Genomic DNA, 16,947 nt, shown 5'->3' on the forward strand with positions numbered 1-16,947 from the left:
CTAAGATCACGTTCACTGTGACCAAACCCTCTGGTGATGGGGGGTTCTCAACTGCACACTTGATTAAATGTTGCCTTCCAGAATTCTTGGATAACAGGAATTAAATTTTAATGCCCTTAATCTAGTTGACACTTTTTCATAAGCTCTTCCTCCCCTCCTTCTCCTGTGTTATAAATGACCAATTACCTAATCTGAGCTAATGCAGGCTTTGGTCCAGGCTAATGATGATGCGGTGGGTGAGATCTTGCTTGCAGCCGAGTCCCGTTAGGAAAGGTTAATCATCTCCAAGCTTACAATCCCATGTTTTAGCTCCAAACAGTAAGGAGGCAGAGAAAGAGGCATCCATCACATTAACCAAATAATACAGCAAATGCCTGGCACTTGATCAACAGTAGAGTGCTCTCCTGACAGGAGGAGGAAGACTGCAAAATTAAGACCAACAGTGACTCTCCAAGGTTGCTCAGGGACAGAGATCCACACATAAGAAGTAGGGAAGGGAAGCAGCCCCAGATAACACTTTGGATCTGTGCATCAGAAGAGACGTCTGAATCGGCCCTGAGAAGGAAGTGCATTGCATTGTGTGTGATGTTACTCTTTCAAGGAAGCAAAAATCTTGTCTCAGTGTAGCGTACCTAATCAGCTGAAGAAAATCAGAGGAACAGTTTCAACCTATACAGAATGAAACAAACTTCCAGCTGGTCACTGTGCTTGCAAGTTTATATTGTCCTGGTGAGAGACTGAAATATTAGGATTTCTGGTATCAAGGATTTTCCTATTGAAGATAGGAAGAGATACTTCCACTATCAGGTTTGTAAGTTCTACAGGTGTCTGAGAGCATCTGAGCTCAACCTTTGTTTTCTGAGAGGACTAGCAGGTCTGGGAGGACTAGAGTCAAAACCTGCAATGGGCAAATGCTAGAGGTAATGAACAGTGGCTCAGTCAAGATCTCCTGCTGAATTTCCAATAAAAAGAAACTCCAGTTTTCAGCATTTATTGGATAGCATTTACTTACATGAACAACACAAAAAACCTCTTTCAGCTTTTGACCCTTCTTCTGTGACCAAAGGTCTATTTAGAGCCAAAACCAGAATTGTTCATTGTGAAAGTGGAATGGCTGCTATTTGCTCAGAGCCTGAGCCAGATTTGAACCAGAGGAAGATATGTAACCAATCCCAAACTAGCTCATCCTTCCCACCAACTTCCTATTGCCTTTTGAAGAAGAAGCTCCCCTTGATGGAATTAGTGTCACTACCTGCTGTAGTTACCAGTTCTCAGATTAAAAAGACAGCAGCAACAAATGTCAAAAGAAACTTAGAGTTTAATTAAAACAAATAAATAAACAAACAAATAAACAAAAAACCCACAAGCAAATAAGGAGCAAGGGAAACTTTGCTCCATGCTTAACAGTTTAAAAACTCTGTCCCCAGAGAATTCAAGCCCTTCTGCTCTGATGTGTCCTCCTGCTGTTTTAGTGCAAGCTCTGTCGACTCACAGCTGCTACTCTGTGCAGGCCCTGGGCTGCCTACAGAAACAAACACATGGAAAAGATGGAGAACCCTTTCCCCCACTCAAATAGCAAACCCCAAGTCACAGAAGGAAGTCAGAAGTCTGCATTAGACCATTGATGACAAGGTGAGCCAGGGCAAAAGCTGTACTTGTCAATCTAACAATAGTAGAATCAGCTATTTTCCATACAGAACAGACCCTGCTTTGTCTCACCCATGTCCCTGATTTTACATCCAAAATGCCTTCAAGTTCCTGGTGCATTGTGACCCAGTCTGGTCTCCAATGCTCAGTATAATCTATATGTAGTAAACATGAGTCACTCAATTGGAACAGCAAGAAGAGCTTACTTACTTGCTAACATGCATGTTTTTTTGGAGGGCAAAGGAAATGTCACATTGTATGCAGAAAACACTCTCACAGTGTTATTAATAATGTCTTGATCATACTTTTTAGTCCCCTGTGCCTTGAAGCCAGAACTACTATACCAAGATAATACATCCCTAGATAAGGAGGACTTATAGACAAAAACCTATCAGCACAGCCTAGCTCTTATTGTTTGGCATATTTTCATGGCAGCAGGGGGAGGACACTGACAGAGGTGATGAGAACCACCACCTCTGAGGTAAAAAATTCCTCTGGTGTATATCTGATCATACTCAGAAGCATTTCTGAAGTTGTATCTGGGTATTAAAATTTGAGTAAGAAATCAGAGATGCACTTCAAACACTGGAACAATTACTAGCAACTTCAAAAACCTTGCTAGAGGTATCCACATAGGAAGTTTCTCTTGCCCTGGAAAGATGCATGACACGGCATTCACACGCCACAGCTCAGAAGGATTAATGGTTGTTGGCAAAAACTGCTGCTCATATCCAGAATGTGTCCTGAGCTAAGTGAGTAAGAAACAATCATTATACAACGATGTGAGCAATGTAGTTAGGTCCTAAAGTTCCAAAGTTGATTGAAATGTAACAGCTATGAAAATTGTAAGAAGTCCATTAGGAGTCCTGCTGAAATGTATTTGGGTATTTGAAATGGAAAACTGTTACTGACTTGCCCTGGATTTGAAGTTGCTCCACATTAATCTGGTCCAGTTATAAGGAGTTAAAAAGTGGTGAGGGTCTCAGCCTCATTTAGGCATGTAAGGATTTTATACCTCTTCTCTACTAATCACCTACACACCACTTATGGGGATTTGAGACTAGAAATTATAAATCAAGAATCCACTCTCAGTCAGCAGAAAACCAGGAAAGTGCAAGTTTGAGCTTCTGAAAAATGCTAGGAACAAAAGTGAGAGGACAAGTGAGGTCAGACTGTTCTTTATGGAAGCGTGAGGAAATGAGAGGCAGAGCTGTGAAGACACTGAGGACACACCTACAACACACAAAGATATGAGTGACAATCAAGAAGCTAAAATGGAAGACTCCAAGGACATGCAATGGATTAAGACAACTGTTTCTGTAAAGACAGAATCTGTTCTGCAGAATAAATGGAAGTTCTCTGTCCATGACTTCAAAAATAACTACTGAGTCACTTCTATTACTTTCTACACTGACAGGAAACTCACTTTACTGACCCAGGCTAATACCCCAGCCAGTTTGTGAAGTGTCTTTCCTTCTGTTTTTTCCCCAGAAGTCCCTTTGCACCTTGTGGCAGAAGCTCGGTGGATTTCAGCCTTTTCAAAGACCAGCTTCCCATCTTTCCTCCTTGCAAGGACAGTATGCCCAGTATTTCTCTACTCCAAATCTAACTGAAAGCAGAAGAAATAAAACACACAATAGCTCCAAAACCACAGCTTCCACAAATAGGAAAGGATATAGTAGGAGAACGAGAAGACTAGAACTGCTCGTTCTTTTAAATTACAAGATCAGATGATTTAAGTTTTCAGGGCTGAAGCCCCAGAACATTTTGCACAAGACCCAAACGAATAAATAAATGTGGAAATAGGCAGACCCCTGCAACATGCAGAAATCTTCCTAACTCAGCAGGCTATCAACAAGGAACAACCACAGACAAGACAACACAGTCTCAGCTCTTCTGTCTGCTAATTAGTATGGCTGCTCTGAAACTCTGATACCTTGGAGTAGCCTCCGGAAGGTGATTTAAACCCTCTTAAATCATGGCAAAGCCTTAAGACTAAGTAAATATCAAGGAAGATGTAAACTGCAGAGGTCTCAACAAAACCTTAGGTGATTTTTGAGATTAATTTGGAGAGGAGAAAAAGGCAGCTGGAAGACAGAGATTATTTCTAACTTCATTTCAGGTTTTCGTAGTCCCAATACCCACCAAGGGCCTGGGAAAAGTCAAGCAAAACACGCCTGGGGTCTGTGGGAACACAGCACCATCTTGTGGAGTGAATGGAAGAAGTATAAGAAACAAGGAATAAGGATTTCAGCACCTCAGACATCTGCAGCTTGGCTTTTTGACAGCCTGCTCTTCTAGAAGGTTAACAAATCTATCGAATTTGTGCTTTATAAAAAAAGTTCACTGCAGATCTATAAAGAACAAATGAACAACAAACAACTCCCTATTTTTATCTCTCAAACTCATCACCGTTAACATAAACACTGGGGGCCTCTTCATAAATAGAGTGTGGGCAGACAACCATCTGCACTGAATTTTATTTGCCAGCAGGCCTGGCACAGCTGTGAGCACCCTATTCTCGCAAGTCTGAATCTGCTGTGCTGAAGGTGGGTAAAGAAAACAAGTTTCTAAATACTAAATTTGCCAGGACTAACAGCTATAGTTCCATCTATTTAGTACTGGAAAAGAAAAAAGCCCTTTTCCATTTAGAAAAAGAAGGAAACTGAGAAAAGCTGCTATTCTACCCTTTTTCACTGCCAAATGTGGAGGTATGTTTGCAGAGCATCTGAGAAGGAGAAGCTCAAGTTACCCAGTTGGTTCACATCTTACTGGTCACAAATAAGGATTTCCAGGCACCACTGAAAGCATGAAGACTTGATTAGTTCCTATTTCATTGACAGGAAGAAATTCATTTCTGCAACAGAAAGCATTGAATTGTCCTGTCTTCTAAAGGAGGTAGGCAAATACAGGGGTCTCTGTGCAGGAGGATACAGTTGCTCTTACTTACAGCTCCATCTAAAGTATTGTGCTATACCTAGCTCCACTTTTGCAAATACTTCAAAGATTTTTCTTAGTTTATCCTGCTCTCCAAGATGAAAGTTTTTTAAAACACAAAGCACTATGATACATTGTCTATGCATTTTGAATATCTCCCATAATGACTTAAGCACAGATCTCTCAAGTGTGATATTTGGGCTAAGTATGCTTTCTGGTGTGCCTAAATTAAGTTTAAATGATTTGAACAATCAATATTCCACACACATGACCTACCAGTAGCAATTCCACAGCTAAGCGGAGATCTCTCTAAGAATACTTCACTTAAGACAAAGCACAAATTCATGTTTCAAGTGTCCATCAGAAGTATCTCTATTTCAGTAAAATGATGTAAGGGATTAAAGCCTCTAACCTCTTCCAGCTGGGACAAGTGCAGAGTAAATTCACTACGGATAATAAGTACAAAAAAATGGAGAAAAAAAGAAAGAGAAAACAGACTGGTGTTTGGTTTGGGGTGGGGGGGGTGTTGGTTGGTTGTTTACGGTTGTTTGGTTTTTTCTGACAGTACGAATACCTAATTTCTATGATTTGTGCTTAACAACAGGAAGTATAGACAATTCTGTCTAACCAGTATTCAAATAAATATAACAAGATGAATACAAGGATGTTCTCCATGCTACAGCACTATATGCTTCAGCATCATGTAGCATGTAGGATTAATATGGTGCCCTATCTAATTTAACATACCAGGCATTTTGTGGTCTTCAGTTATAAAACTACCTGTGACAGATGAACTCTTTAAGACACAGATGTTTCTATGGGACCTACAAACTGTATGATGGATGGTTTGTGATATTGCTATCTATCTTCATCATTTGCCCGAGATCAGAGGGCAGAATTGTAACAGACAGAAGGTCATTTAGTGAATCTGAAAAAAAAAAAAAAAAAAAAAAAGAAAACAAATATGACAGATAGTTATGGGAAGCCAGCAAACCTGACACCAGTTTTGCTGTGGTCAAGCAATGCAATTAGGTTTCAGATCAGAGACAAGAGGAAGAAAAGAGCTCCAACCACACTTCCTTCAAAATAAACACGTTAGAGTCTCTCCGGAAGAAAAATAGGCTTATATTTGGCAGTTGTATTACTAAAGCAGAGTCCAGTAAAGACACTCTGGTCTAGAGGTCACTTACGTTACCTGAGACAGTTACTCAATAGACAGGAGCACAACTACTCTTGGGATGAGGCATAGAGACACCTGAACAAAAGTACACTACAAAGATCAAACTCTGTTTTCTTAGAGTTTTCTACTCTCTTTCTCCATCCTGCCCAAGATCACCCCTTCAAGCACCCTGCTGGCAACAGAAGCATCCTGAAAGGCATCTCCCAGGCTAGGGAGGCCACCACAAACCCATGCTGCTTATCTCCAACACATAAGTCTGGAACAAGCCTCATGAAATCACAACACAGTAGCTGATTCAATAATAAACCTAGGCAGAGGAGGATGAGCTAACTTAGCAGAGAACACTTAAAAACCTGAGAAAGAAGAAAATTAATCTTAGTTTAAAAGTGTTGACCTAATATTCAAAATGAATTTATCCTTTTGATGCAGCCAATTAATCCTGAACTTTGTTTTGAAAATAATGAAATCAGTCACAGCCTGCTTCCTTATTCCTTCATTTTTTTTTCCTGTTCAAAGTTATTCTAAGTTTTTCACTGAAATAGTCCAAGTTTTGCTTGCCCTAAATGTGCAATTTTCACTGATTAAACTACCACCCATTAAAAATTTTCACCAGCACTGTATGCACCCAAGAGATTGAAATGACATTTGCAGATTTGAAAGCTTTTTCTTCTGCGGATAGCTGTTAGCTAGCTGGGGTTTCAGTTAACACTTACACCCCAATGGAATTCATGTTATGTGATTATACTTGGGATTTTTAATGAAAAGCCTATTTCCTTCCACCATCAGAGAAATTCTTTTGTGGCCCAAAATCTCTAAGGACAGCAAAAGGCAACTGAAGTCCCAGACTCCACTCCTGGTGTTTTCACAGGCCTTGGATGTCAATACACAACTAAACACCTCCACAAACGTAATGAAATCTAAAATATGCTCCTCTGCACAAAGCTTTTTTCACAGGTACCCAAGCAGCCACTTGCAATCTGCTCCTCAGGGATCATTATTAAGATAACTTTAATCAAGGTTTTTCATCTAATCCCCAATGTTCTTCAACTGAGATTATTATACCAGCTCCTGGGTAACAAGATTGCAACATAATAAAGGTATATTCCTATATACAGCTTAACTCCAGTGGAGATCAATAGGTAGCCTTCTGTCAATGACAGGAAATAATTAGTACATTAGGTAGCCTGGACAGTAAACAAAGAATCTCTTTCAGGACCTCTGACTCCTCCTGCCTTTGTTTTTCTGTTAACAATTTCCATTGCAAAAAACAGAATAAGCATAAAAGATCTGCCTCTCTCCCTACTGATCCCAGCCTTGTCTCTTAAGTAGCCCCAGATTTAAAGGTTCAAGAGCCAGCAAGAAGAAAAAGTTTAAAAAATGTAGCACTGAGTCTCTCTGCACATTGGCATTCTCTCAGCTACCCACACCCTATAAATATTTTATTACATAGATCTGTCTACATAATGACTGTAATCTTAAAGGTAGCTTTCAGTCTAAGGTATAAAAACATATACATGCATGTTAAATACAAAACAATTAGGCATACTTGATATGTGGACTCTGTGAATCCCACTCCAGGTTTTGATCTGCCACTATTGGCATAAATCTCAAGTTACCTCACTGAAATTAAAACAACTACTTTGTATTTATAAATGCTACTGCAAAGATTAGTCCATAAAATACAAAAGATCGACTTCAATCTTTGCCTATTTATTCTCACCTATTAATGTAGGCTCCTCTTTGCAAACTGTTTTCTATGCAGATAGCATAATCACCTTGAGGACTCAACAGGAATCAGAAAGAACTATGGTGTGTGCTACAGCAGACAGCTCCACGTTGTCTGGGAAAGCACTAAGGGAACCCTGACCCCCTCTCATCAACAGTATTACACTCCATTTATCACACATCAGACTTAAAAGCACAGATATCTCACTCAGTTGGGTACTGCGAAGATGGGAGAGCACACAAAACCCAGCTGGGGCAAAAAATAGATTGCAAGTCAGAGCTTCCACACAGCACAGTAGACCCAACACGGGAATCACTTTTTCATAGTCCATACTGCCAGTTACAACAGACTCATAGAGGATTGGAGGCAATGATCAAAGTCAGCTGTGCTTTCACCTGGACTGGTGACTAGGCTATCCTATTGCAGTTCAACAGCAACAGCTGAAAGACCAGCTGGATTTTGCAAGGGTTTTTTTCTCTTCTCTGCAAAAGTACAGCTATTATCTGCATACCATGTGGTACTCAAACTACCTCATGCTGATGAAACCATAGTTAGTGTGAGATTATTGGAAGTATCTGGACAATACAACTGAGGATAGAAGTTTCATAGCATTATGTGAAAAAACCAAACAAAGAAAACCACTTAAAATAAAGGTCTTCAAGCTCAGGATGACTTTGGACCATAAAATCCAACTCTACATACATTCGTCATCATCTTCCAAATTTATTACTGTACCATCTTCTGTGGAGAAGCTGCTCCAAGAAGAAAAGAATTCTAAAGAGTAAAATTGACAGTTGAAGATTGTTTCAGTGTTTTTCTGAGTTTTTATGTTTTATGTTCGCTGATTCTTAAATATAAGCATGTGCAGGATAAGACAAGAAAAAATTCAAATTTAAAATTAATCAAATCCTTGTAACACTTGAAAATTTAGAACACCTAATTTATTATCTTACATTTAGTTGAAAGATGTGCTTAGAGATCATCATTGACAAATGGAGCTTGGTGTAACAGAACAAACGGAGATTCCTATTCTGCTGTACAATATTTCTACTACGGCCATCAACTTATATCAATGTCTTATCAGTGCTTACTCCCTGTGTGTACCATTAAAGAAGGACCAGTTTCAGAGACCAGCTCTTTCATGGGACAAAATACCTAAGACACAGTACTACTCACTCAGCTAGTTTTAAGATGAACAGTGATAATTATTGCCATGACTACCAAAAAGAAAATATTAAGAAAAAAAACTGTCAGAGAGAACAGAGATCACAAGCAAAAGAATTATGGCAAGAGCCTTCCGTGACATGCTTATAAAAATGGCATAGCTGCTGAGCAGTGTCAGGAAGAGAATTAACTGCTTGAACTGTTCAGGGGTTGATAACAGAAGTCGTAATTGCTCCCACCTGTAAAAAGTCCCTCTCCTTCCATGCTATTGAAGTCTGTAGCATGGCTGGACCATTGCTTATGTGCTGACAGCAGACAGGTGTGCACAGATATCAATGACTGATTGCAGCTCTCATTCTAAATGCTCCTTCTGCCAAGCTGTTGAAGGAATCAAAATTAAATTACTCACTAGAGACCTATCTGCACTTTGGGGACCACAAAAGGATAAAGTTGGCTAGCTTTCACAATTAAACACTTAAATGACATTGGCTACCTTGACATTAAACATTTTTATGTCAGGGCACCTTGAGAAGCTAAAAGGGGTAGATGAGGCAATTCCAGGAAGCACCTGTCACTCAAATTCCCTCCTTCTCACGCAAAACAGGGACACACAAATTTCTCCCTCTAATGTTGACAGCACTGCCTATTCCAGATGATTCCCAAAGGGAAAAAGGGGCAAACAAGCTCTTAATCTGCAGTCTGATCTGATGTTTTACAGCTGTTACTTAGGGGCAGGGAAATGTCTTTCAGTACACTGAAAAGCAGTGAGCATTCTTAAACCACTGAAGTGCTAAGGCAATTATGTAGTGGGCTATTACTAAGCATCAGAAAAGCACATGGTGCTTTAATAAGAAGTAGCACTGAATCCTTGCCCCAAAGATGTTACAGTTCTTGGAGCTGCACCACAAATGAAAGTGGTAAGAAGGGTGAAAGCAGGGTTTATAACCCAAATCACAATGGTACAATATATATCATGTACTAAAGCATACAGTTGCATTTCCCTTCCTTTTTATCGCACTTCTCAGAGGATAAGGTCTTTCACAGTCAGAAGACACTAAAAGCTTAGGTTAGGAACTGGAAATGAGCCATCAGCCAGAAAATCCTAGTTATAACATGTAAAAGAGCACTAAGTAAGCAAGAGCAAAGCATGAGGAGGGAAATAAGAAGTAGGCAGAGTGCCTGACCTGCTGTAATGAAGTATGATTCACTCAAGATAAATCAGAGGTGACTCTTGCTTCATGTAGGGCGGATGTCTCTGTAGTATCAAAGGCAAATCCCTAAGCGTGCTGGTATTTAAACAGCTGACTGGTTTAGCCATGCATGACTAATGAAGTCTATGCAGATTTATTTTCTTCATACTAGCAACCTCTTTCTCTCTGACTCAGTAAGTGAGTAAGCTGGGCACATTAGAAATGAAGGGGTGATAATCAAACATGAACAATGAAGAGGGTTCTCTAAGTAAATCAGGCTGAGTATGCTGGCATTGACAATAAAGGAGGTCATGAAGTCTGGACAAAAAATGGCCCAGATGATGAAAAACACAAAATACTAAGGGAGGGGGAATAGGGTCGATCTCCTGACTGGTGGTCTGAATCCTGCCACAGAGAGCACGAGCTGTAACTGCTCAGTGGCACAAAGTAAGTTTGGAGTGCAAACAGCTCATGAACACAGCAGAATGAAGCATAAAGGGTTACTCATTTAGCCACTTCCCCTTCCAGCAATCTCTTCTAATGACTATTCTGCCATGCTATTTAAGCAGGCATGAGGGAAACTAGTTCTGCAACTGCCTTTTTGCAACCTAGTTTACAGACTATGCCCCAGAAGCATCAATACACTTAGGTACTCATTCAGTTACTTAGTAGGGTGCAAAAAGGAAGGGCATTAATGGAAGCAGGACAGGTCTGTTCAGACATCCTTGGTATCTCACCTAGAACACCCATGTGGCAAAGAGGTCAGCTTCCATCTTCCTGAATCAATCAAAAATACTTTGTGCTTTACTCTAAAGTATTTGGTTTAGACTGTTTTTGCTAATTTTGTTATCCTTCCTTTTAAGTCAGGGGAAAAAATATTTCGGCTAGAAAGCATCACTCACTATGATTACAGAACTGAAATTATCAAAAGCTCTTCTTGTGATAGTGCTAAATAATGAACAAAGGAGCAAAATCACCATGACTCCCTTTCCCTTTAATCCTTCCCTATTCCAAATGTGATTCACTGATAGACAGTAAAAGCATATAGGTTTTGCATTATATGTAAAGAGATCTGAGGGAAAAAAAATATAACTTATTGCATAAAAGAAAGCCAACAGCCCTGTAAATTACCTCCTCCCCAGAAAAAAACCAAGTACAACTTAGCCAAGCTATCTCATTGGAAGGTTAGAGGATTTCCTTGCTTATCATCAGGCTCTTTGAAAAGCATGGAGAGTAGAAGCACATGAAGATAAATGCACAAGAGGAAAGACAAATTTGGGCTGCGTTTTTTCTTTACAATCAAATGGAAAACTTGTTTTTAAACTAGATGGCTATTACAACCAAGACTTTATAAACAAATGAATAAATAACCCCTCCAAAAAGCCAATCAATAGTCAGCAGATTAACTTAACAACTGTTTCAACAAACAACAACAACAGAAGAGCTGTTTGAAAAGGTGTTTTATACTCTGCTTGCACTAGTCATTGCTGCAGGTCATTGATCTTTTACAGACAAACAGCCTCCATTAAAACTTACTTGGTTTAGCCTGTCAATTTCTCCTGGAAAGCTTGACCCTCAGGGTTACTCATCTGCATGAGGCACTGAGTAAGAAGCAGTGTTTTCTATGATCTAGTTTGACATACGTATACCACTACCATTAGCTAGACTGCCAATGCCTCTTTTTATGCATTCTCTCTGTGCAGAAAAGAAAATGTAACTGTTTGACTAGATAGAGAAGAACACGAATAAGTTAAAGAATCTGTAAAGTTTAGGACAACAGTTTAAATACAGGTCACATCTCAGATAGGTTGGAGTGCCTAACTGCCATGTTTTCATCTTGTGTCCATGTTTAGAACAGTAACAGGATGGAGTTCACCTCAGATGTAAGACACTTCAGTAATATTGTGGGTTAACTTGTAATTCTGCTACCTTACATGCTCAAAGTTACGCATTTGAACAGTCATTCCTAAATTAACTGCAGTATACCAATCCTGACTAGAGTAATATGTAAATTCTGAAAACAGACTGAAAGCCCACATTTATTGAATGTGATGCTAAACTGATTAAAACATTTCCAAAGATTGAAGAATGAGGAACAACTTCAAAAAAGAACAGATCTTAAATGGTAAGGAGAATGGAACCAGCATATCCCCAATAATACCATCAGTTCTATTTCTGCCTTTCTTTACAGGTGTTAGTACCAGCCCATGCACAGGGCACACCCTTAAATTCACTTTTGTACAACAGACCTTCTCAAATAAATTTGAGGACTGGGGGTGTCTGGGTTTTTTCCTATATTTGGGTTCTTTTTAAGCATTGGTACAATTTTTCAATATGGAACGAAGCACATGAAAAGTTAATTTATGCCCCCATAGATTCCATTAGTTTCTTATTCTGAGGAATCTTGATTTCTACAGCATAAAGAACAACTAAAACAGAGCTACAAAACAGCTAAAATTAAAGGCTTTATCATCATTTCCACTAGGACTTCAGGTCCTCATTCACTTGTTAAACAATACTGGTGAATGTATAAATATGTTTATAGGTGTATAACATGCATCTCTGACACCTGTGCTTCCCCTTCATCTTTTAGAAACAGCAGTTCCTAGCCTCTGAGTTATGAAAATTAACAGTCTAGTCCTGGGACAAAAATTAAAAGCAAACACATACTGGTTTTCTAAGATTTCTTGAGTATTGGTAAGACTAAACATCTTTGCAAAGTTTACCCTAGCAAATAATTTAAAAAACTCAAACATGAATCACACTTACTAACAATTAATTTGGGATAACCTAAGGAGATCATCAAGAATAATTGAAGAAAACACCATAGATCTCATCTATCTCAGAGGCACTGAAATATTCTGCATCAAACACATGAAAATGCAAATTTTCCAATGTGGACACTCAAGTTTATTAACAGAAATGGAAAGGGGAAATAGATAGAATAAGGGATTCTTTTACTACTGTTTCCATTGTGCAAAACTAGACCTGTTCTATTTACTTCAATACTACATATTTACATCAGTGGGAGACCACAAGTTGCTAAGAAGGTAGAAATAGCCATCTACTAAATTAATAGAATTAGACCACTGTGGACAAAACAAACAAACAAACAAAAAAATTCTACCAGAGAGCCTAATGCATTTCTAAATTAAAGGCTTCAGGTTACACAGAAGGTATCTCCCCCTGACATTGTTTGCACTAAAATCCAGTCTAAAGAGTATTTACTTCAATTAACATACCGGTCCCTCTACTTCCATTAGACTTGTGTACAACAGCAACCATATCTAAGAGCTAGGAACAGAAACTAAGCCTTCTCCCTCTCCACAACCCACAACACTTGGTAACTGTATCAGGGAATCAGGAGTAGAACTCTGTTTTCAATATCCTGATACATGACAAAGACAAAAATACGTAAAACAAAACCAGAACAAAACCCAACAAATGTTATACGCACTTTTTGAAGATCCTGGTTGAAGTCCTGTTGTCTTCCAGGAGGAGTCCACATGACTTACCTTTTCAGATAATTTTGAAACCCACATCCTCCTGTGAGCATTTCTAAATTACCAGCCAGGCCTGACACTGAGAGACTGGCTACTGCGCTGCCCACATCACCTGCACTCATATCAAACTCCCCTCTCTACTCTGCGTGGTTTCCGGCTGACAACTCCAAAAAACAGCAAGAAATGCCCAGTTATAGACACAGGAACTTGGTTTCCTGACACTTCAGAGCCTTCTCTAAGTCATTAGCAACAGCTTAACAAGGGCACTGTGACATTCTGGAGCTGTGAAGCCAAACATTAGAAACAAACCTATATCAATAATATCAAAGATTTCCTGGACATGTATTTAAATGCAGCCCAACAGGTTTAAAGTAGTGCTTCTTTCACACAACAGGTTTGTGTGCTATGCTTAGCAAGTCTAAATTGAATGACTGAACAAGTTGTTTGAGAATGGGAAAGTGGGTGTCCAATTGACAAAAGCAAACCAAAGCAAAACTGCAGAAAATTGGCACTAGATCTCATGACTCCAATATGAAACATTTTTTCTGGACCCAAAGAAGTCATTCTGAGTTCCAAAACATCCCAAAACACCAGGCATGGCATTACAGTCTATAAATCTGTGTCAGTAGTAATATTTTCATACAGCCACTGTCAAAATATGAATGTTGATAGGCCTTTCCAAATATCTGCTTGGGAGAACTGTGCTAGGAGAAATGGGAGACCAATGCAGGCAGCACTACATATGATTAACTCAGAAAAGCAGGCTTTTTGATCTTCAGAAGAAACAGACTGTCACCATGTGCTAAACAGCTTGTCATATGTGCCATCAATTCAGCTACATTTCAAAAGTGCCATCAATTCAGCCACATCTCAGACTTCTAGAAGGAGGGCTGCAAACATGACAGTGCTGTGACACCAATATTGAGTGAACTTTGTTGGTACCACCAATAAATTTTACCACCAATACCCTTAATGAAAAGCAGCAGCTCCTGAGTTGCAGGTGGTCAGAGTGGACTGTAAGGGTCTTTTCTGGTTTTAAAATTTACACAAACAATGAACCAAATTATTGAAGCCTACTGTTGTGCTTACTACAGCATTCATAATGTGCTCCTTTGTTCCCTGCCTTGGAGCAGTGAGGGAGAAGGGGACTGTCACCCTAAATAACAGTAGGCAGACAGCAGAGCTGAACTGATCTTCTCCCTCCAGGCAGGAGTAAAGGCCAAATCATGATGAGCAGAGGGAATGTCAAAAAACTTATTATCTGCCCCCTAAAGGAAGACTTAAGGGTTTTATTCAATTATTTTATCAGAAATCTTAATAACAATTGGCCAAGAAGAACATCCAATGTTTTGAGATAACACAAATCAATATGCCGAGAAGCACAACAGTGCTGCTGTATGTTTAACTGATCACTGGTTTTAACTGAACATTCCAGCAAACAGTACCCAATACTTTATCTTAGCATACAGCCGGTATTTCAGTAGAAGGCTACCTAGAACACTACTCATTTTACAGGCATTCCATGTCTTTTTCACTGAGGTTTGAATAAAAATATCAAAGCATAACTAAGTACAGAAAACCTAGCCATTTTTTTTACCCATGTAAATATTACATACAATATCTGCAAGTCACTCCTGGTTCTTTTAAACCAGGAATTCCATTAACATCAATTACCACCATTGGCCTGGTAGAGTTAGCCTTCAAAGAGAAAAAAAAAAAAAAAAACACGTAAACAAAACCAACACGTACCAAATCGCACATTTTCATTTTAATGAGGAAAGAAAATAACCTGCTGTATGCTTTATACAAACTTCCCAGGAGAAAAAAGGTTGTCTTTGATGCTGGTAAAGTTGTATTGCAATTGAAAGAATGACTAGTCATGTGTTCTCTGTACTCCCAAATGTCAGAACTCACAGGTCACCAATACAATGGAAAAGTCTACTTACGGTCATTACACTGGCTCCCAGAATATGAAGTCATGGAGCAATCACATGTGAAGCCTTCCCATTGCTGATTACAGATGCCCTGATTTGCACAGGAATCTTCCTGGCAGGTAGTGCTTGGTCCTGGAGAAAGGATGACAAGAAAAGGGTGAAATAAAGGTGAGAGAATCACTTTGGCCAGGCCCACAAAAGTTTTGATAATCACTACCATTACCATCAGGATCCTCATGCAGAAGAGAAAAAGCACTAACCAAACACTGTTCATTCCTGGACATGCAAGAAAATCAGGAAAGAAGAGCACAAAGACAACTGCACACTTCACAACAAAACAGCAATCTGTAACACAGCGAAGGAAGGAAGAGGGAAGAGGAACATATTCCCTCTTGCACAGATTTAAGTCACATGTTCCAAGTTTGCTCAAAGAAGTTTACAGTAAAATATGGTGTGATGAAAGGATAACAAACATGGCCAGGTTGTCCTGCTTCCCTAGAAGTTTGATTCTCTGGTGGAAATGAAGGCTAAGAAATGGGCCCACAAACAATGCTTCATCCCATCCAAAGAACCCCAATACGTGGAGTCAAACTGGAGTTTTGAAGCCTCAGTTGGCCACAGCTTTGCTTTATAGCTCTGAACAGTCCTATTACATAGGTTTCTCTGGAAACATGTCCAAAAAGTCCTCAGAAGGGCATGACATTAGTCCACAACACTTCTCTATTTTGGAGTGGTTTGATGCCTTTGGGGGAAGCAGAGAAGGAAGCAGCCACTACTAACAGAACAGCCTTTCACTGTTCTGTGATTTGCAGCTAACAGTTGCTATCCTAGACAGATAAACATTTCAAAGGCAAAATCCAAGCAATAGGCAAAAAAGTGATCTTCATAACAGAGGGAATCTGAATGACAGCTAGTATGTCTTCAACAAGGAGCACAGGTGTGAAGCTGCAAGTCATAGATTATAACATGAGTTTAGAAGTTACTTCCTGGAAAAGTGTTTTATCTTCAGCATTCTAGATAAAGGTATGGCCCTCCTGTTGTGCAGTACTTCAAATAAAATGTACAAATACATTTGACATACTTACTATTCTGTATCCTGCACATGTTGGAAAAGAAGAAGAAATGAAATAAAGCATACAGAAGAGGATCAACTGGCTGGGCTGCCTGAGATCAGTTTATTAGCCACTTCCAGTCTAGGACAAAGAAACCACTGTTCAACCCATCCCAACATCTTTCATCACAGTCTTTGTTAGCAACAGCAACTCCATGAGGCTTATCCTACTCTTCACTCTTATATCTTCACCACATCAGCACCACCATCTGTATTATACAGATGAGACAGGACAGACCAAAATGGAGACCAAAATTTCAAATATCTTTAGCTAACATGAAACCCTTCAACCTCCATCTGACAACATCCATAATGATTTCACTGAAGTATTCAGTATTTCTTTGGTATTCAGATTATGCACCTGGGCACTTCCATATTTACAAGCCTTTGTAGAACCCACATCTAACTGGAAGCCTCATGTCAGAATATGATCCTCCTACAGTTTAAAGACCAAGCCAGGAAGGGACTTATAACTTTTGTGCAAGGTTCCTGCTCTTCCCACTAGATCCCCTTTCCCCACTGCAGGAACAGAATAAGTGAACTTCAGTAGCTTTG

The 16,947-nt window shown here is 39.4% G+C and overlaps 1 protein-coding gene across 9 annotated transcripts in view; it reads right to left on the reverse strand.

Moving 5' to 3' along the window:
* NRXN3 (neurexin 3) overlaps positions 1-16,947 on the reverse strand; it is a 996,573-nt gene that overhangs the window by 520,140 nt on the left and 459,486 nt on the right. For all 9 annotated transcript variants that reach the window (XM_050335880.1, XM_050335881.1, XM_050335870.1 and 6 more), the window contains one exon: positions 15,294-15,413. In XM_050335880.1, coding sequence (XP_050191837.1) covers positions 15,294-15,413 — 120 coding nt within the window. The remainder of the gene's footprint in view (positions 1-15,293; positions 15,414-16,947) is intronic.

The sequence above is a fragment of the Myiozetetes cayanensis genome, unplaced genomic scaffold (assembly GCF_022539395.1).
Source record: "Myiozetetes cayanensis isolate MyiCay16 unplaced genomic scaffold, myiCay2020 scf6-25, whole genome shotgun sequence".
Taxonomy (NCBI): domain Eukaryota; kingdom Metazoa; phylum Chordata; class Aves; order Passeriformes; family Tyrannidae; genus Myiozetetes; species Myiozetetes cayanensis.